This window comes from Pyrgilauda ruficollis, unplaced genomic scaffold (genome assembly GCF_017590135.1).
Source record: "Pyrgilauda ruficollis isolate IOZ18807 unplaced genomic scaffold, ASM1759013v1 scaffold2, whole genome shotgun sequence".
Classification (NCBI taxonomy): domain Eukaryota; kingdom Metazoa; phylum Chordata; class Aves; order Passeriformes; family Passeridae; genus Pyrgilauda; species Pyrgilauda ruficollis.
The window spans coordinates 12,062,791-12,085,159 of NW_024519206.1; the positions used below are offsets into that span (position 1 = coordinate 12,062,791).

The 22,369-nt window shown below is 35.1% G+C and overlaps 1 protein-coding gene across 1 annotated transcript in view; it reads right to left on the minus strand.

Annotated features, from left to right (window-relative positions):
• SKAP2 (src kinase associated phosphoprotein 2) overlaps nt 1-22,369 on the minus strand; it is a 120,924-nt gene that overhangs the window by 78,792 nt on the left and 19,763 nt on the right. Inside the window, exon 4 of the mRNA XM_041466591.1 lies at nt 18,578-18,682. Coding sequence (XP_041322525.1) covers nt 18,578-18,682 — 105 coding nt within the window. The remainder of the gene's footprint in view (nt 1-18,577; nt 18,683-22,369) is intronic.

The window sequence follows — 22,369 nt, forward strand, 5'->3', positions numbered from 1 at the left end:
CCCAAAACTTGACTTACTGTTTGACCAAGTAAATAGTACTGATTTTAGAAATACACATGTAAAAAAGCATATCTTGGTATCAGTGAAATGCAAGAGTTCAATACATTAATATTTATAAAGCAGTGCATGAATGGATGTTAAATTAATTCTTTAAGTCAAAAAAAGACAGTACCCATTTGCATTTCAACAAGTGAAACTTTTCCATCCATTTGACAGAGACAAGACTATAAAAGGTCTCAAATTTCTCCAATAAAAGTGCAAATTACATCTCAATATTTCGTCAGAGATTAAAAACAGAATTTTAGATGAATTATCTGATACAAAGATGGAAGTCAGGGTGCTGCTTCAAGATCTACAGAAGTAGAGCACTTTAAGACAATTAAATGATTTCCCTGCAGGCAATGTCTTTTCAATCCAAGCTAATGACATCATTTAAGGAGGATGGTCCATTTAACTGAAAGGATCTTTTACAAGGCAGACAGACAGAAGGCAATCCCGGAATGTTTTCAAGGACTTCCCATATTTCAGAATTATAATGGCAAAATGCCTACATCAGAATCTTAAACTCAAACATTAATCAACAAAATGAAAGACTAATTTTATAAGAAAAATGTAATAAAACTCATTTTAAGAAGTTTTCCCTTCATTATTTTTTCCCTTAAAGGAACCAATTCTCTTCTAATGGTAATTATGCTGCTTCGGAGTAATGATAATACTCAGGCGGCTCAGTTTTAGGCTGCTGTTTTTAAAGTAAAGCCAAATCACTTCACTCACTTGCAAGTTGAAGAGTAACTTTCATAAACTTTTCCACCAGTTTATATAAGCTGTGATCTTTAAGATAGAAAGCATTGTACTGTTGCCTCCAGAGTGTACTGTACAACTTTTGGTATAGTCTATATACCAGCCTTTAAATTGCTCCACCACCTTTTCATAAAAAAAAAAAAAGGAAAAAAAACTTCAAATGAGCCAGTAAGGGAAAACTCACAGTTTTAGTGTCTGTATCAGCAGTTTAATGCACTTCTGTAACTCCTGAGGAGGGGGAGGTGGTGCTGGGGTCCTAAACCTAAATGATTTTTCTGATATTGAAAAATCAAAGCAGGATATGCTATTTTTAAACAGTTAAAGAAACACCAACATTTTCATATTAAAATAATATTTTTAAAACTAATACATTATACAAAACTACAAACACCTCTTGTACTTCAGAAGGCAGCATCAGTCTAAATCCAACCAAAGAGTCTTTTTACCATTTACAATAACACTCAAAGCCATGGAAGTTGTATACACATTAGGATGACATCTCTTAATAAATGATGTGGTTCTGAGGACAGGGGGGAAAAAGTTTACCTTATGTCCCCTTAATATCCATTTCAAATTGTCAAAAACTTCAGAAAGCTGGAACGTGTGAGACATAGCGAAGAGATCTTACCATGTAAGCAGGAGCTAGAAAACGTAGAACTAGTCCTGGCTCTTAACCAGACTCCTTTCACAATCTTGGGCAAGTCACAGCTACTTTGCCTCCACTGTTCCTCTTCATAACAGAGAAACAGTGTTCACATCTTTTCTAGAAATGCTGTGAAATGTTCTTGGTTTCATTATGCTTGTCTTTAAAACAAGTTTTGTCTTTAAAAAGGGAAAAACATTTCATTTACAGGCTTGCTGTGCCACTGATTTTTCCCGCCGCACCCACACACTTTTTCAAAGTAATGTAAGTTGGAGGGAGGGAGGGAGAGAGAGGGGGCGGAGGGAAGGTTCCAGCACGTGTAAGACTGGGATGTCACATATGTACTGATTCTTGCATTTCAGAAAACTACACGCTTTCTTCTGTGACTGCTATAGCATACCTTAAACTGACAGAGGGAAAGTGAGGAGAACACCATTGAAGAGTATCTTCACAGTAAACGGCAAGATGACTCTGATTATATAAATGAAATAGTTTTCAAAAAAACCACCTTTTTTTTTATTCTAATAATGTTGTCTTCTTCTTTCTTCCTTTTTAAAGATAAAATCATGTCAAGTGAAAATGCCATTTTATAACACATACTAATAGGTCATTGAAAATGGAGGGAGTACCACCAACCCAAGTAAAAATTTCCTCAGTTTGGACATGCACTTTTTCAACTCTCACTGTCACTCAAAAAGCAAAGGAGCAACTGTAAAATTCAAGTTATTTTATTTTAAGGACCTAAACTTTTGACACTCTACATCTTTCCCAACATAAAGAACAGGTGTATCCTGAAGCGGTGAACAAGTAGCACATGAAAAGAATGCTGACTTTTAAAGCCTGAATAGAGTAATATGTAAATAAGAATAATAAAGTGGCATTGCACAAAGTAATACTGTTGTATTCCTAACCACCTGGGCATTTTCTTAGTTGACAGTTACATTTCTAGTAAAGGAAGAAGATATTTCTGTGGACTTCAATAGTCACAAGAATTTAATTCCACTTCCTGTTACACACCTTCTCTACAACCTTGGCCCTCCATCAGTATATTTGCACATCTGTTTCCAGACTTTTTCTCCCAGTTTTTGGTCTTACCCTGATTAGGTTTTCTGGAGCATGAAATTATTCAAATTCATACATACAGCAGAGGATTCTAAAACTGCCTTGATCCAATGAAAGTAAGGTGACATATGCAAAATACATTACCTCATTTACTGGCACTTAGCCAGTTTTCCTGGCTTTTTTTTTCAGTTTCAGTTTGTCTATAAACTGAACTCCCAAAAGCAGCCAATTAATCTATCATTACCAACAGAACTGTATCAAAATAAAAATCTAGTCATTATAAAGATTCATTTTCATATTGTTTCCCATGAAAGTGTTTGCATCTATAACATGCTAATGCACTCTCAGATCTCCCCACATAGACCTGAAAGTCTCTAAAAATAACATACTTTGACAATAAATTCTCAAAAACATCTGACAAAATGGTACTGGAGAACACCAAGCAGAAAGAGTCACTGAGAAAGTACTAATGAACAAGACTCTTGAATCAACTTTTGATGAATTATCTATACCATTATGTGTCTTATATTTCTATCAAAACCCATTTCTGTGCAAGATCAGAGGCATACTGAACAAATAAAATTACTAATTGCTGTTCTATTTGTTCTGATTTCATTAGCATTATTTTATATGCTAGCACAGTACTCGTGTTAGCCTATAAAACATACTGACAAGAGAATTTGCCTCTGGGTAGGTAAGGGAAATACAACATACAAGGATAACTCCGTTCAAAATATTTACAAATCTCTGGTATATTACTTAGAAGAATCTTACAGATGAAGAAACTAACAGGAAAAAGCCATGAGAGCTAGACAATTGACTCCCAGTCACAAAGAATTCATTAATAATTCCACGAGGACCATCAATGTAATTATCAAACCAAAAGGACAAATTATGGCCACATCTACTCAATAATAGGAGCCAGAATGGGTAGTTATGTTGCAACCACACTTCTCCTTATTATAATGTTACCTTGTAACAGCATTGTTGTGTTTTGTTTGTTAGAAGGGGAGCCCAAACAACAACCTAAACCACCCCAGTCCTGAATGAAACAATTTCTTTCTCAGTTTTAAGATGGATTTCATTCATTTAGTTTGTTCAGTTATACACATGATTTTCAGGGTTTTTAAACATTTTGACTCAATGGATCTGCTTTTTGTACAGTATTTTCACCTTCTTGATTTCTATTTGGAAATTTTATTCATTAAAGGCTATTTTTAATTTAAGCACTGGATCACCTCTAATTCAAATAGGATGAAAAAATTCTCTACCTGACATTCCTAATCACAGAGCTTGGGAAAGGAGAAGTCAGTTAAAAAAAATACTAACCTAGAGATTTAATAAAGGCTCAGACACTCAAAGCCCTTTCCAAAATACAGCAAGTAGCTATTTGATATCAACAGCGTTATGAATCACTGCACCTCATTAACAATCCCTGAAAAGGAAAACAAACCTCCCTCAAAATGTCTGTTTCCAAAGGACAAAGGCAATTAACAGGAACAGGTGAAAAAAAAAAAAAAAAAAAAAAACAATGAAAGTGTATCAGAGTGACAGGGGAATTTAAAGATGCCATGTGCATTAGGTTGTATTTCCTAAATTAAGGCTTAAATGCAACAAGAACTGTAGATTCCTCAGACCTGTTCAAAGTTGAATTCATTCCAGGCTGAAAACATCCTGGAAGCACAACAAAGCTGGATTAATTTCTCTTCTCAACATACACATTAGTAAAGGTAGAAACCCTTGTAAACTGCATCTTAAAAAGGTAATAAAATGTTGCTAATATAAACGTGGTAGTGTCTTAGTTATGGCCTTAGTGTACCCAAAAATAGACATAGCCATGCTGCCTTCAGCCTTCATACTATTCAGTGTTCTGCATATCTTAAAACACTCCTTATTTCTACACCTCTTCAGCTAGAAAAACAAAAATGAGACACAATAATTAAGTAAAATATTCTTTACATGTATTTTGGCTATGTTCATACACAAGTCAGTCAACCAATATCTCAATGACTGTTAATGAAACTGAAAGCCTAATTAGCAAGATGAGGGGAATAACCCCAGCATTCTGGCCCACCTCCAGTATGAATAATTGCTTCTACCTATGCAAAATCCCCCCTGTCATTTCAATTAGGTAAAATATTCTTCACATCCTGCTCTTAAATTGCTGGGTATTGTTTATAGTGCCATTGTAAGAGCTGCTGCATTCTACCCTGGGTATGGCTGCCTTTTGAAAGTAATAACATGGCAATTCCTACTTTTAGTTACTTTGTTCAAAAACCTTAGTTTTGCAAAAGGCTGTCTGCTATCAGAAGAAGAGCCAACCAACTAAAAGAACATGAATTTATTGTGCATCACTAATTTATTGTGCATCTGTTAATGACAGAAGTATAAATTCTGTGTAGAACAGAGGGAACATGTTAATAGGTACTGAGGTATAAAAATAAGTCAGTCTGGCATAAGCATCTTTAGCAATTCAGCAGCATAACAAGCAGTCAACACACTATCACAACTTTGAATGTCTCAGAAATTAAGCCAAAGCTAACACCTTCACAAATGACTGTGAAATCCTACCAGTATGTTGAAACATCCTTTTAAAAAACTCATATATATATATATACATACACACAGCAAATTTAACAAGGAAGAGAATGAAGTGAGTCATCAACTTCCAGGGCCTCCAAAACTCCTCCTAGACTTTGCTTCCTGCTCAGGAGTGTGCATACCCTGAATACCTGTTCCCCAAAACAGAAACCAATTCACCCCAATGCTTTCATTTTGCCTCATTCCATAATCTCCAAAATTCTCTTAAAACTTTAACATTTTGATTACAATTAATTTTAAAATGTTCATGTGACTTTAAAAAAATCCTAATTGAAAAAGGATTTAGAAGTTTTATAGGTTTAATTAATGTTGATTTAAAGAGGGACATTTGGGGCTTTTTATTGCTTCACCATATCAGAATGTTTTCTTGCTCTCCCCTTTTGGGTCTGAACTGCCACTGAAATGGTTATTAATAAGTAAATTCCAAAATGCTTACATTAGCCCACAGTCCTTTTATTGTTCACTCCTCCTTTAAATCGCCCTATCCCTTAAAAGATACAGTTTTAATTGACTATAAAACCCACTTAGAAACGTACTCACTGGTTTGAGTTATGAAAGTTAAAGTATGTTTTATTTAGGAAAATATGCAAGCAGATATCTGCAGAAATTCACATTAACACTAACTGTACTTTCTATTTCATGAAACATTTCAGTAACCACATCAGCGATTTATTGTTATTTATTGTTATGGCAGTACGGAAACTTCCACAATAAAATAAAGACTGGGAGTGAAAAGAGCTGTAAAACCATAAAAAAAAAAAAAAAAAAAGTTTGCTTTTTCCTTGTCCTGGCCTCCTAGGACTGTAAATCTTAAGTTTCCTTTTTCCTAAATTGTCTTCTTTCAAGGATTACCAGTGTTATAAATACCTTTGCCTTCTACTGACTAGACACATTTTCTCCTGTAGACTCACTTCCTGTGGGAAACGTTACAACCAAAATTACACACACACTATTAGAATTGCGATCACTGCCACAGTTCTGTTCATGTATCAAAAAAAAAGCACTAAGAATAGAGCAGCTTTCGGTTTATCATTATCCTCTGTAAAAGGAATATCACTCTTGCATAGGAAATAGCAATATACATATAAAAAATTATTTGAAAATACAGTAGAAAATAATTTCCATTAAGTACACCGGCTGGGGAAAAAGCTGCACACACCAATGATTAAGCGTAAGTGTGCATCTGTCCTTTAAATATGCATAGCAGTAATAGCTTAAATGCAGTTCAAATCATGGCCAGTCTTGCTGCATATACAAATCTGCACCAGGCAGTGCTAAATTAAAAAGCACCTCTGATAAGTTTACAAAAGACAAAGAAAAAATTGGTTGTAAACGCCTCTGCATTGCAAAGATCTCTTTTGTCTGTCAATCAACAGAAAAGTATTATTCCACCATCACAAAAGGCAAACCTTTGGAGGCAGTATAGGTCTGTGTGTTGTGCAAATGTGCAGTTGCTAAGAAGCAAATATGCTTCTCCTCTAATCAAATAGCCCAGCTCAGCAATGCTGCTGGCTTGGGGCAAGAAGCAAATTCCACCAGCCACAAACTTAGAAACAGTCTTGAATTATTTGTTGCTGACCGCTGGCTGAACCCTGTCCTGATGAGCACCATCACCATTAGCCACTTCTCAGTGTATTCCATCAACCAATGGCAATAGCAGCATGCTACAGCTCAGGCTGCAAGGAATTGATCAAACAGGGTAATGAGACTATTTCTTCATGGAGGTTATTTTAAATGAATATAAATATTTTCTTTCTACATAATTTGCCACAAAAGGTCACTGAACTCCCTGCGATTCTAAAGAAAAATGCTGTGGTATCCCCTTTATATATTTGAGTTAGGATATAGCCAACAAACAATTCGGGGCATTTTTGATGATCGCGTAAATCTTAATGAGGTGGCATCCCAGACAATTGATTAGCAGCAACGTTCTATCTTCACATTTACTTACGAACAAAAAGATTTGATGCTATTTTAGAAAATCATGATATACCCATGGCCTTAAAATCTTTCATGAGAGAATATATTCTATGAGACTAGACTTACACTTTTGCTATTAACAATAGATCATGCATATTTTGCTATGCTTGCCTTACTTTGATATTACAGCCCTTTCTATAGATTCTTTCAACTGAACTCATATGTTAAAAATACCCACTTTGTGTCTGAGTCAAGTTACTGATGAGACCTGCATTCAGACACCCTGTCTGTCATAGCTGTTTTCTTTAAAAGGCTACTATAAAGAGATACCAGGAGACACTTGAAATTTTATTCAAAGCAACTGCTACAAAAATCCCATCAAGGCCCTCCTTGTCCTACACAATATTTTTAATCCTATCATTTCCAGTACTGGACAATTTCTGCAGTGCTGGGAAAAGATGTAAATATTGATTTAAATACCAGTCTAATAGCATTTCATTAATAAAGGCATTACACTAGGATAGTACTGAGACTATGATAAAGAAATAGTGCTTATTATTTTCTACTTTTAGGGATAATAATATAAAAATATTCAAATAGGCCAACTAAATACAACGGTTCATGTTTGAGAATTTTCAGTGTTACCTTGAATAACTTTAAGTAAATCCTTTCAACACGGAAGAAAATTTATCTTACACCCAGGGATAAGTAGAATTCATTCATCTGAGACACAGCACTTGAAAATGCAGGTTGAAAAATAAATTAAAATATATATATACAGGATTTAAATTAGTTCATTTTGCCCTGATTAATAGTTCACTTACCTAACAACAGCACAGGCTTTGGATATTTTTTTAATCCATATACAATATTCAAAGCTCTTTTTTTAACAACATAAAAATGTGAAATCTGAAATTCTGTTTCTCTTATGTGGTTGGAATCCTCAGCTCCTCAGGCTCTTTTCTCCTCTAACTGAATGTCTCTGACCAGTATAGGAAATAATTTTTTTACAAAAATAAACTAGTAAGAATATTAATAATAATTACAAAAATAGTTTAAATCAACGGGATTTTCCTCCTACTTCCCACCCCATTAAAATACTGTTTCCAGAACATTCCTTTCTAACACTTTATCAATACCATCATTATATGTTGTCTGACAGTGAAATGCATCTAAGGCTGGAATACAATAAAGAAACTGAGATGTGTTTTTTCTATTAAGCCACCATTTTTTTCATTTTTAAATCTTTTTTTTTTAAGAAAAGTTGACAGCAAAAATAAAACTGTAGTCCTGTGAGAAAAAAAAGAGAGCTTTGTTGGCTGTTTATTCAAAAATATAAAGCTTGTTATAACTGTAACACAGACCCTACAAATTCTTACCGTTCATTTATCATGTCTTTTAAAAGTCAGTTTCCAAAAATAAAAAGGAAATAATTATACATTAATGTTGAAGATGTTTAAAAATCTGTGTGAGGACATGAAGCTAGGACTATGAAAAACATACAAAATCCTGAGAAGCTATTTTGAACATAGATAAAAGAAGCCAATTTATACATAAATCCTATTTTTTCCTCAAAACAATCTTAATACGTTAAATCCTAAATTCCATTAAAAAAAAAAAAAAGTGGTCCCTTACAATACCAATAAAAAACAACATTCATTTTGGGGGCGGAAAAAATCAGCACCCACTCGCAAAAGATGCCTCATCAACAGACTAACATTTGACAAAAATCAGTGGAAACAGCAAAGCCAATACAACTTCCAGTGCCAAGGAGCCAGATGGCACTGCTGGAAAAATTATATCTACAGACTGGCAGCTTGATCCCATGATTATTGCCCAAGGGAGGAGGAAGAGGAAAACAAGAGGTATTTCAGTGTGATGGAGTAAATCAATTATCACCAGCTCACTATGGCATTTTCACATTATTTTTATACCACATTCTAAATATCGCTCAAGTGAATGAGAGCACTGAAGATTACAGCAATCTAAGGCAGAAAAAAGGTGTGCCATATATTAAAAATGCAATATGTACTTAAATGTACCTCTGTCAACTGCATTACACAGTCCATATTTCCAAATGAAATTTGCAGATATATTGCCGTTAGCAAGTAAAAACAAAGTTTTTGTCTTGCAGTTTTACTTTTGACATGAAATTCCAAATTTTATCTACAAAGATTACAGACAAAACCATCTCCGCACTTTTCAATATGACTACATTCTTTTGTGTATTTTCAACTCTTAACATGCAGTTATTTTACACATACAAGTACCAAGTAGCCATTTTGCTAAAATGTTTCAAAAATCTTCAATCAAATAAGTTTGTGGAAGTCTCACCAATTATTTTCCTGATAAAATACAGTATTAAAGATAACTTCTGAGGAAGCTGTTAGAGAAAAATCAGTCCAGTCCTACTAGAAGGAAAGCAGTTCTAGAAAACTAAAAGTTTTTCCCCCACTATCTTCATATGCACAATATTCAAATTACTAAACAAAAAATAGACAGAATTATAAGAATAATGTCCTGTGAAAACAGGCAAGGTTAATTTTTTTTAATTAGAAGTCAATGACAACACTTGCATTAACTTCTTTTCCAAGAAACTGTAATAATAAGGCCCATTTCCTGTACCCATCCTTGCAAAAGAACACATCCTATTAACCTACCAAAAAGACTTGGACCACCTTCACTTCACTTGCCTCCAACCCATATTCATTTTTATTGTACAGCCATGTACATAGTCTAAATATCCTTCTGCTCCTGTTCATATTATTTCAACACTAATCCTTTTCTCTTACCTCTTCAATACAAAGCAGTGATGCATAAGTGCAGATATGTGAAGGACATCATAAACTAATTGCACCGCTGAATATGTACTGTGAGTATTTATACATCATCCAGGTCCAAGATGTGAATGCCCCATCTCTGAAGTGTTCAAGGCCACGTTGAATGGGGCTTAAGAACCTGGTCTAATGGAAGGTATCCCTGCCCATGGCAGGGGAGTTGGAACTAGATGATCTTTAAGGTCCCTTTCATCCTAAACCATTCTATGATTCTATGATGCAGAGAAATACAAAATTTGACTGTTGAGTAATGAGCAAAATTTGTTTTAAAAGAAGAACAGATACCCCTGAAAAGGTATTCTCAGACTCTGATGTACCTTGCATTAAGGAATGTGTGTCCAGGTAGGCACAGTAAATATAGAGAAGACAGGAAAATCTCGTTTAGAGCAGAAGAGGTCTTCCTCCATTATGAAGTGTAGGGTTCATTCATAATTCCCTGCCCAAAAGGGGCTAAAAACTCTTTCTGACTACCAGCAAAAGAGAAGACCAAGATACTCCTAGGATATTACCCATCATTACAGCGATAGTTAGTGATGATGAATAGGCTGTGGCTAATATTAGTTATGAAATTGGAGTAGTAATTTTAGTTTGGAGAAAATATGACATTCAGCAGTTTTAGTCTGCTACTCTACTCTTAAATCCTACTATTGTATGTAATCCAAATAAACACCTATAAAAATTACTAGGAAAGTATCATACTAATACTTCTGAGTGACAGATGTCCAAAGTCCTGCTGAAAATTTTTAAGCAGCGAACAATTATCTGCAACATCTTCTTGAGAAGGCCAGTAATGAACTTGTCCATTCAGTGGATACCATAAAGACTGAATCTACTGTGTGGGACTTTTTTTTTTTTTTGCAAAACCATTCAATAAACCTTTTCATGACACGGTTATTATTTTTCCACTCAAATTTAATCTCAAAATTCACAAATATTAATCCACTGCAAGCTTGCTTTTTTTTTAAAAGGAAACAAACACAAATTCACTAAAATTAATGCCTGGACTGCATGATGCATGATAGAAAACAGGCCTGATTTGTTCTTGCTTAAGATCTACAGATTCACTTAGCACCTCTACAAAAAGTACTAATCAATTAATACATAAAAACAGGAACATGGGAAAAATCTTCTTCTGTTCATTAGGATTGACACACACTTCATGCACGCAATAAATTAAATTCGGGCACAAATTCTTGATCACCAATTCAGAGAAAGAAATGCCAATCTTAGCTTGTACTTACACTACAAGGTTATACTTTTTTTTTTTTTTTTTCCAATAGGTTCCTACATCCAGGGAGCTCTAAATCCTCATCCTGGAGACAAAATATGAATTACCACACAGACCATTGTTTTAAATAGTTCTGATCTAATCCAAAACAAAGAAAACACTATGCTTCTGTAGAGCTTTTTCTCCCTTAGATATTTGTGACCACTACATAGCATACGTTGAAGGCAGACCCATTTTTCTGTCATACATGGTAGATCTCAGGAAGGAAAAGATGCCTCTTGCCCTGAATGCCAAGCAGCATCAATCTGTCAGACTTGGTCTCCTCTGGTACCCACCTCAAGATGCCACTGGAGTAGCATGAAGCCATGCTACCATTTATGAGTGATGCATCTTTCTGGTTCTACGAGGAAAGATGTAAGGAGCAGAATGGAAGCTGCCTTGCCACTACTGCTTGGCAGGAAGGAAGAGGAATTACAGGGAAATCAGAAGGTAGAAATTAATTCAGTCAAGACAAAGCACCAATAAGGCCATAAAATCATAATTAACTGCCTCCAAAACCAACTTGAAAAGCTTATTGCATATCCAAGAGGCAGAAGGAAAACCTGTCCTCTTTTTATGTCAGCTATTTGTAATGTATAAAAACCAAACTAGAAGAACATTAGGCCAACAAGCAATATAACATAAATAGAAAAATCTATTCACTTCAACTTTCTGGGCTTTTTTTTAACCATAGTATTGTTACTTATCTTGAATAAAATTATGATCTAATATGAAAAACAAATGGGTTAAGCAGGTCATTATTTACGTTTTTTGTTGATATTGTCCTGCGTAGTGGTGGAGTATACATGGCTGTTTTGTTAGTGTTCAGTCACTGAAGCAACATAGATGAAATAAAATGAGCAACAAACCATGTCATCTCTCCCATGGGAGAAAGGTAAATGTTAAAAGAACACAGGGGTTTATTGTTTGATGGGAAGTTTTTCATCATGATAATTAGAAGTTCAAACATTTTAGTATCATCAATTTGCACACACTGTTAACCTACACAATGCCATTTTTAACTTTATTGTTGACTTTATTAGGGCCAAAATTTCACTTAAAACTTCTGCTTCCTATCAGAAATTATTCCCTTATGTTCTGTACAAGTGGTTTAAATCAAATTTAATTAGATTAGCTTTGCATATTTCACACACACTTTTTTTTTAAAACATCTTGCTTCTCCATTGCTGCTATATGCATTGGTATGGATCCTACAAACAAACCAGCAAGCAACCAAGCAGTTCAGTTGTTTGTTCTTTTCATAAGGTTCCAAAAGCAGCTACATGTGGAAAGTTATAAAGATTCTATTCAGTCCTCAAAGGGGAGGAAAAAGAGGGAAAAATATGCTAACATAATATACTATTAAAAAATATACTATTAAAATATACTATTGCCATGTCATTTATGGATAAAAGGGAGTCAAATGTCAACAGACTGACAGAGTTCAGTATATGTATTCTCTCCTAGCAAGCAGAGTGCAGCACTGGCACAAACTGTCCAAGGGACAGTGCAATTGCACCAGTAGAGATTTTTAGGGAAGATGAGACAGGTGCCCACCAAGAAACATTTCAGGCAGACTGTGGGTGACGCATTGATTTCACTCTTAAGGTCTCTCCTATTCAACAAGCAGTTGATCTTTACAGCTTTTCACAATTTCAACTAAGTTAGTACCCTTGTCTCATGTGTTAAACAGAGAAGAGGGAATTGCATCTGGGAATTTACACTCATATGATTGGTCCCACATGTACCAATATCCTTAAAAAACATAATTTGAAAACAAAAGCTTCATATTTTAAGTTCCTCTTCAGTATGTTTTACTTTTCACTATGTTCCATCAGCTAGTAAAAGACTGTATTCTGGATGACATCTGGACTGTCCATAAGTGACTCAGCCTAAATTTGTAGTGAAACATCCTCCCTCTGACAACCTCAGCACACCACATCAGGAATTTTAGACTTCAATCCTCCTGCTCAAGACTGCACTGCTAATTAAAATTTATTATGTTGAAAGCAACATTTTTGATCATCATATTACCTTTCTCAGCCAGAAATGCAGAATCATAATCTCCTTCAAAATTCTGACAAGAACTAGCATCCCCTCAAAATAAAGTCAGCATGCCAAAGTCCAGTCTGCACACATTTTCCACATGACTGCCCTCCTGCCAGTGCCTAGTAAGAGCATAAAGTAGAAGCCACCTTTTCTTACTGAATATCAGCTGTCCAAGTAAACCTACATTTTACTTCCCCTCAATATGACCTTTTTTATTCAATCTCGAATATTAAGAGAGATATAAGGAATAATAAAGTACCTGATTTTCTGTCTTCAATGAGATCTACCTATGAGAAAACCAAGACAAATAAAGAAGTTTCTCCTTCCTTTGAATGGCTGACATGCACTTAAGTTTGTACCTCTCTCTCCAATAATCAAAGTAAACAACCAATCTCCAACAATAACTCAGGTAAATTTCCAATGCTGTCATCCCCAAGACAACCAAACATCCCCTCCATGTACATTATTATGTTACTAAAAAGCGGTATACCAAGACAAGACTTGAGGGAAAAGAAGGTCAAAAGGAGAAAGGATAGAAATTCCTAGTTGTATTTTCCATTCTCCAACCTTTGATACCTTAGTTGCAGCAGTGCTTAACTGAGGAACAGTTTTTGCTTTAATATAGTGCCTCAAAAATAAACTCAGTAAGAATATAGTTGCAGGAAGTGGGAAAACACTTGTGTGTACGCACAAAGGTAAAACCTTACACTGAACTCTACCAGCCTTCTTCAGTGACAATATTCAAATGACTAGGCCTAGCAAATAGGAAAAATAAGGAGGGGAAAAAGCTTAATTAGTATTTGTATTTGAGACTTAACATGTAAAAAGAAACAGCATGCAAAATTCAGTCACACAATTTTTCATTCTCACTTGATCAAACTGCAAAACGTGATGCTACTATTAAGTAAATACTATAGATCATGTAAAATAGTTTACTCCAGCTTGCAAAGACTTGTACAGAACTTTTCCAAAGAAACTACATGAAAACAAAGTGCTGATGCCTGTCGCTTCATCCAGAAATTACAGCAAGAAAATCATGTTGCAGGAGCAATAAATTTTGCTCATTTTCAAGACTGCACTTTGATGACAAACAGTTAAAGCACAACCCTTTCATTTACTCTTTTTCCTCAAAGCTCTCCAAGTGCCCAGTTTTCCTTGCTCCAGCCCTACCTTCCTCTACTTCAACTATGGGGAAATTTAGTTTAAAAATTTCCTACTAAAAAGCATATTTTATTCACAAACTATAGCCAAATGTGATAATCTGAAGAGCATACAAGTCCCCAGACACATTTTTAGTACTTCTTTCATCCTTACCTTCTCAAGGCAACAATCTACACCTTCCATAGAAATGGTGATGATCTAAATTATTTCATCACACCATTCACTGTGATCTTTTAGATCCAGTAATTATCCAGTTACACACTCCCTGCAGAGCGAAAGTAACATATCTTCTTCAGAGGTCCACTTACAAAGTCAAAGTTTGGTCCTTTAATACTAGTGACATTTCTTACTACAAAATCAGGTTACCATATCATAAACCAAAAAAATATAAAAATCCCTACATATTATAAAACAAGATTATAGTGTTATTAAACAGGAAAGTTTAAGCCTGCCATTGAACCTGTATTTAATACCTAGGAAACTTGAAAATTAAATGACAAACAGTAACTTTTTTCCCATTTACTTCTCAACCAAAAGTAAGTTTGTTTCCAACTTGAAAGAAAATCTTCGTATTTCAATTTTAAAGTATTTTGGTGTGCTTTGGTTTTTAACTAATCAAGACATATGTATTTCCCACTGCATATATTCTTCAATACGCAGATGGAACGGGAGTAAGAAATTACAAGACATAACATTGTTATACAATGTACTATACAAAAACCTGTCATTTAAGTTGCAAGAAACCCAGTCATCAATAAGTGAAAAAATACCTCGCTCAAAAATCAATTATGTTGAGTCTTTTGTATAGAGAAGTAGTACACCTTTCAGGCAACTGGTATTAATGAGCAGACATGGCTATAGAATCTCCATCTGTTTTTCTGACAAAGCTGTGACTACTCCAGTCTCTCATTGAAATTCCATTAATCTGGTGCACCAAGGACCAATGCGAAAATCAAAACTCCATCTAACCCTTTATCAGCTCACAATAACCTACAAGTGAACTCTGCCTGTTAGCATACAGCAAGTTATGATTTTGCTATCAATCAGGCTGTTAGCCAATAAAAAAAAAAAAAATCAAGTTAAGACCAGAGTGCCTGGCTGTGCTGTTTTGTTTGGTCTGTCTTGTTTTTCAGTTTGTTATTTTGTTTGGGGGTTTTGTTGTGTTTTATCCCTCTTCCAATTTCTGTAGGGTGTCTGGACATGTAAGCCCATGCATCATTCTCTTTCATTGTGATTTAATTGCTGCCAGCAATCAAGTCAAAGCATCACTGAAGTGTGCTTGAATTTCATTAGATGATATAACTTATGCTACTTTCCTACAGTACCTAATAAACCATAAAGAAACCAAAACACATATGGCTTGAGGGAATAACTGGAAAATTAGGTGGCCATTTGGGAACTGAGTGAACTTTTGAACCAGAGGAACAGAGAAAAAGAAATATTAAAAGGAAAGACAGACTTAGAATGCACACAGAGACGTGGGGGTTTGACCTTTTCAGTACCTAGAAAATTACATTAGCATTATGAAAAATACATATCATGTTTAGAGTTTATAATCCATCAAAGTTTAGATACTTTGTTAGTGCCTACCATAAGGTAAAAGTCAAAAGGACAACATAACAATCAGATTTGACAAAAGGCCTTTAGGTGACCTGTGCTAATTTAGTTATCCCATACTTATTGTTAAATGGATTATCCCTCTTGTAATTAATACACCATTAGACAAAGGTCACACAAAAACTCCAGGATTTTACAATGACTGTAACATACACATAATACACTAATTCTTTATCTGTTACCAAGCGTGTGCCTTCACAAATTATGTTTTGACAGTAATGCCGCAAAGTCAAATTGCGACACTTTGGCAAGTCATACAAACCTTGCAGCCTAACTCAAGTATATAAAGAGAAATGCCTTGGGGCTTTTTAGCAGAAAATATATATAGAAGGTTTTACATAAAAATAGAAATGGATTCAAACATAAATAAAAAACACCTCAATTTGATTACCTACAGATAGGGCTGTCTGTTAACGCTGAGAGCCTTGATCCTACACAAATCAGGTTTTAGATTTGAACAGAGCCCTGTTGAACTGAACTGGTAATTATACAAGATCAAACATCCACAGACCATCTTACAGATCCAGTTCCTTGAACAGGATTTAAATATCGAACATTAACAGATCGCTAAAAAACTAAAATACAGTACTAAGCTTCAACAAACCCATTTATGCCTATTAGAACTGAAACAAATGGCACCTCTGGGGATCAATCCACCTCTTATAAGATTTTCCCAACATATATTTTCATATGCAGGCTAGGTGGCTAGACTGCAATGATGGATGATATATATTAAAATCAAAATGGTCTTAGAATGACACATTAGACATTCAAAGAGAAAAAGAGGAACACTGTATACTGCAATAAATTAAGTATTTACAAGTCAGAATTCATCACCTTTTCTCAAATTTTCTTCATGCTACACTCCCACTAGGTAATTAAAGAGGATTTATCATAAAATACAGAAAGACCAGCAAGGTAAAATCACCTCAAATATAAAAGTATCATAACCTCTATATTTCTACCTAAACTGGTATGAATTAGTCAAGATATTGTTGAGCAGCTATTATACCTACCCTCATAACTTCCAAAACAGGCTAAAAATTAATCACCCATCTGTACAAACTCATACAGTATTTCACATACTCGTGCATCAGCATTCTCCAGCCGTTCATTATTTAGGTTATGAACGTTATCACTTTTCTCTTGATTAACTGTTTTGAAACAATTCTATAATCGTATCTCCTATTAAATAGTCATATATTTTGTCACATACCCTTTATGCAATCAGTACCATGTTATTAAGTTATAATTAGAAATAATGATAAGATTATGTTTGTAAGCAAAAAACACACAGAAAGTTGCATTCATCTGTAGTTTTGAAAATTAGCTTGGGTTTTCTAAAAGCCATACTCAATTTGACTGATAATTACATTTCAACCAGAGAGCAAAAAGGCCTAGTTTTACTTTTTCTAGTAGAAGGTCACACTGCCAACATGCAATAAGTGCAATACAAAAAAAAAAAAAAAAAAAAAAAGTGTGATTATTATTGTTATACATTTTACAGAGTTCTGGACATAAAAAAAAAATGCATTATTCTGAATCAGTGGTTAGAAGGTTTATCACTTATGCATGTACTTGACTTATCCCTGTTCTGCAATAGACATAATTTTATACCTCATAAAAGCAATTTATGTTTCCAAAGGGAATAATCTGGATAATATAAAATGTGGAGTGCTACATTGCAGGAAGCATATTTTCATTCAGCAATTGTATTTCGAGATGGAGCTGCACAGTTTGATCATCATATCATGTCAGAAAACATCATTCACTAGTAAGTCTATCTAACTTCCAGTGCCACAAATTAATATACATCATTAATTTATTTGTACATATACTTAATTTACTGCCATATATTATCCATAGAAGATGTTTATATTATGTATACAATAAACTAATCTCAAAAATATGGACACTATGCTAGAGCAAGCTTGTTAACTGTTGAAATATTCAATTGTTCATGTCTTCAGAACAGTCGCATTTAGCATTGAACTTAATGAATACAAAACAAAACAACATGGAAAACAGCTATGAACTGCAGACTTTTCCTAAATGCAGACCCAAACTTAAAATTTATACAACAAAAACATTGTGCAAAACACTGTCTTAAATGGAAGGAAACACTGATGGAATAATTAATTTAATATTTTATGAACCTATTCTGCATGGAGTTTGCAGAAAAATATCAATCACATAAACTGTTTCATTATTTATTAGATAAATAATACAGTAAGCCATTAAGTAGCACAATAAAATTAAGCAAGAATCTGATAATGTTGAATTAACAAACAATTTGTTATTACAAATATTCACACTGGTTTAGCCACTGATCTATCTTTTAAAACATATGTATCTACAGAAGATGCTTTGTTATCAAAAAAAACGTGAGTTGAGAAACACTGCGTAAATTTGAGACAGCTTCACTATGCTCTAGGACCACTAGAGAGAGCTCTTCAGTTCCTTTAAAGGTTCTTGTAAAGGTAAGAAAAGTGTTCAGTTGTGCTGCTTATCTGTTTATCTGTTTTCCAACACTAACATTCGCATCACAAGGATCCGATTACATCAGCTCATAGCAAACTGGCAAATCTAGTACTTTCTAAGGTAAATAGTGTCACATACCATCAGAAGGTCCTTCGTCCTCTTTATCATATCGGTCAGACGCTATTGAGACATTATCAGGAGGCGAAGAAAGAGAGTTCTCAGACTCTTCCTCATCTTCCAGCTCTGTAAAAGTCAATACACATTGCTAGTTAAATAGTTTATCACACCAACACACAGGATAGAAGTATTTTCAATAGTAAGGAGGATGTTAATTCCTATCTGGAACTGAAAAAAATCCTGTTTCTCGTGGACACTGGCATGCTCCAGCACAGCTGTGAGCGATGCCATTCTAGGGCTACCTTCTGACCTGATGTGTAAATGCTGTTGGAGCGTTTTCCCTAAACGCTGTCATATAATGAACCTGCTCCCAGCACTGCACAGCTGGCAGCTTCTCACGAGGGGGGAAAGAAACACCACAGCAAAGAGGTGGGAAAGAAAACACTGGCAGAAAGAAAAAAGGAGAGCACCAGGCTCCGAAGTTCTGCCTGTCCTAGTGCGGGATGCAGCTGCAGCAACCTCCCTCCCAGGAAATGCCTAACTACTATTGGCAGCAGTGACCCCTGCCCACTTTTACTTTTCTTCACTGTAATTAGGCACTGCCTTGCAAAACCCTGTGTATATTCCTCCCATGAAACTAGAAGTGGAATAGCCGCTTGGCAGCACCTGGTATGAACCTGTGGCTTAATGCAGCATTCTATTAATGAATTTCTTACCCAACTGAGAGCCCCACTACAACAGATACAAAATTTACATTATCAGTTAATCTGATGCACTTTGATCAGTGTCATACATAAGCAAGAAGATCTAGGAATGATAAAGTGAAATCAGTATTAGTTGAGGCTTTCACCTAATTAGGCAAAATTTAACTTCTTCCTGAAACTTGTATATTTTCTCAGATATGTTTAACACATCTAGGCAAAGAAGGGGGGGTGGGGGGGTGGAGGGGGGGGGAATAACAAACTTTTTGTGAAGGAGAAAAAGATAAATATGACAAAAATTGTCAGACCAGAATCCTGAAGTTGATACTCCAATAGATTAAATAGCCCTCAAATGTCTTGAAAACCATATAACACTAAATTGTTCAAACATTGCCTTTTGGTATATACAAACACAAAATGCTTTCCAGAGACATCCAAATATTCTTCTCTATTTGTGTGTTCCCTTTTGGAGCACTGGATCAGAATACTAATTTCTAAGAATCCAAAATAAACCCATGCATAGTGAAATTATTCTTCTTCACAGGTCAGTAGGACCGCGTAACCATAGCTAAGTTTTACCCCCTCCCATTTAATAATGGAAATACACAGAAAATTCAGAGACTATGACAGAAAGCTCTATAACTGTAAAAAACAGCAAGTTTTCCATGCAGTTAAAACAATATCTGATCTTTGTTTTGCTGGAGTTCTTTTACATTCAAAGGTTGTCAAACACTAGCTAGGCTTTCCCCTCATTAATTTAGTATGCTTTTCTTAGGAAAGCTTCCTCCCAAGCTCCCATGCCATTTAACAACTGCTCTGAATCTGAACCTGACTCCAACCTATTTTTGTCACAGTCCTCTCCCAGTAGCACTCCAGTCATCGTGTTAATCTGATCAAAATATTTGCACTTCATCACACCTGTCAAACCAATCAAAAGTAAATTATTTCTCTCTAGAATTCACCTCTTCCTCCAAATAGAAAATCACAGAACAGATAGCACATGAACAGAAAATATTATACCTTATTTATAACCAGCTTGATCATCTTTTACACTTGGATTCCAGAGACCAGGTGCCTATCTCTCTTTGCCTATATATATCTGTATTAAATTATACACTCCATATAAAAAGAGCAAACACGATATTCACAACCTATACAATGGCAAAATTCCATTCCATTCCAAAAGTTCCACTGTTTCCCTGTCCTAAACTTTTACTAGTACTAGAATGCATAGTATATATGTGTATATGTAAGCCCTCGTTGTCAATCAAAAATGTCCTCTTATTAGTTACGTATAAACATGTTATCATTGAACCTTCATGAAAGCGCCAGCATAAATTTAAAATATAAGGCTGTATTTCTAGAAAAAAACAATTCCAGAAACACCACACTCCAGCACATATAATTCATGGGCTGAATGGCAAACCTTAGTATATTTGAATGAATAAGACTTGTGGATGACAAGTAGGTGAGTAAACACATAGAAAGAACATCTCCAGAGGATTTTGTCCCACTCAGCAACACAATTTCTTATGTAAGTTTGCAAAGCTGCACTGTTACCTTGCTCTTCCACTAAGTCACCGTTTTCCAATTACACTTAGGATTTCAAATTCAGTAAACACTTGTGCTTTACTTTCATATAAATGCCAGATGACCTAGGAACAAGGGAATTTTTAATACATACATATATATTTAGGGCATACCATATACCTATCCCAGATTGTGCTGGTTTGGCTCAGACAGAGTTACTTTGTTTCACAGTGGCTGGTACCAGGCTATGTTTTGGATTTGTGCTAAAACCAGTGTTGATAAAAGAGGCATGTTTTAGTTACTGCTGAGCAATGCTTACAGAGTCAACACCTTTTCTTCTTCTCACACCACCACACCAGTGAGTGGGCTGGGGTGCACAAGAAGCTGTGAGGGGACACAGCCAGGACAGCTGACCCTAACTAACCAAGAGAATACTCCACATCATATGATGCCATGCTCAGCATATAAAGCTGGGAGAAAAAGAAGGAAGTAAGAGACATTAAGAGTGATGATGTTTGTCTAAGTCACTGTTACTTGTGATCAAATCCTGCTCTCCTGGAAATGGCTGAACACCTGCCTACCCAGGGCAAGTGATGAATGAATTCCTTTTTGTGTCTTTCTTCTGTATACAGCTTTTGCTTTAGCTATTATACCAACTTCATATCAACCCATGAATTTTCTCACTTTTACCCTTATGATTATCTCCTCTATCTCAGCAGGGGCAAATGAGTGAGGGACTATATAGGCTTTAGTTGCCATGTGGCATGAAAATCATGACACAGTTATATACTGTATTTGAAGCAACAAAAACCATAGCAACACTGAATGTAGATTCATAATAAAACAAGTTTCTGTTTTGTGTCTAGAATATCCAAATTCAAATTGCTCTTAAAACAAAACAACCAAGAAAAGAAAAGTGCTGAGAGTATTATGAAGAAAGAAATTACACACTCAATGCTTTACATTTGTCAAAGCATTCTCTAGATTTTAAATCCTAAAGAAAGCTTGAAGACTTCAATGAAAAAAGCCCTCACTGAGAAAGACACTCAGACCCAAAATATAAATCCTATGTCATACAATACTACATTTAGGTATCCACACTTTACATGAAAAATGAGGAGAATAAGTGGCAGACTGGATAGAGGTACAAGCAACCTGCACTCATGCAGGACTAGATTAAACAAAAAAAAAAACTCCTTTTTTATTTTAGAGTAAAGAAAAATAGCAGCAAATAAATAAGAGTTTTCATCAATTTATATTATACACTGAAAAACACAATTCTTAAATAATCTAATTTGTACAGAAGAACTGCAGGCATTTCAATAAGAAATCTGACTCATTATGCTCTGGAGTTTTAACAGGCAACATTTCACAATGTGTTTATGTACTGGCATAAAAGAAGGACTGTTTTCTGGTATCAGCCTTGGGGTTCTTGCCTCCTAGTTCTGTCAGGGTTAAAAGATATCTTACGACTGTATGCTGTTAATATATAAAGATATTGGTCCTGACAGTTCACAAAGAGGTTTCCCGTTGATCCTATGTCATCTCCTACATTCCCACTCAGAGCAATCTCTGTCTGCCC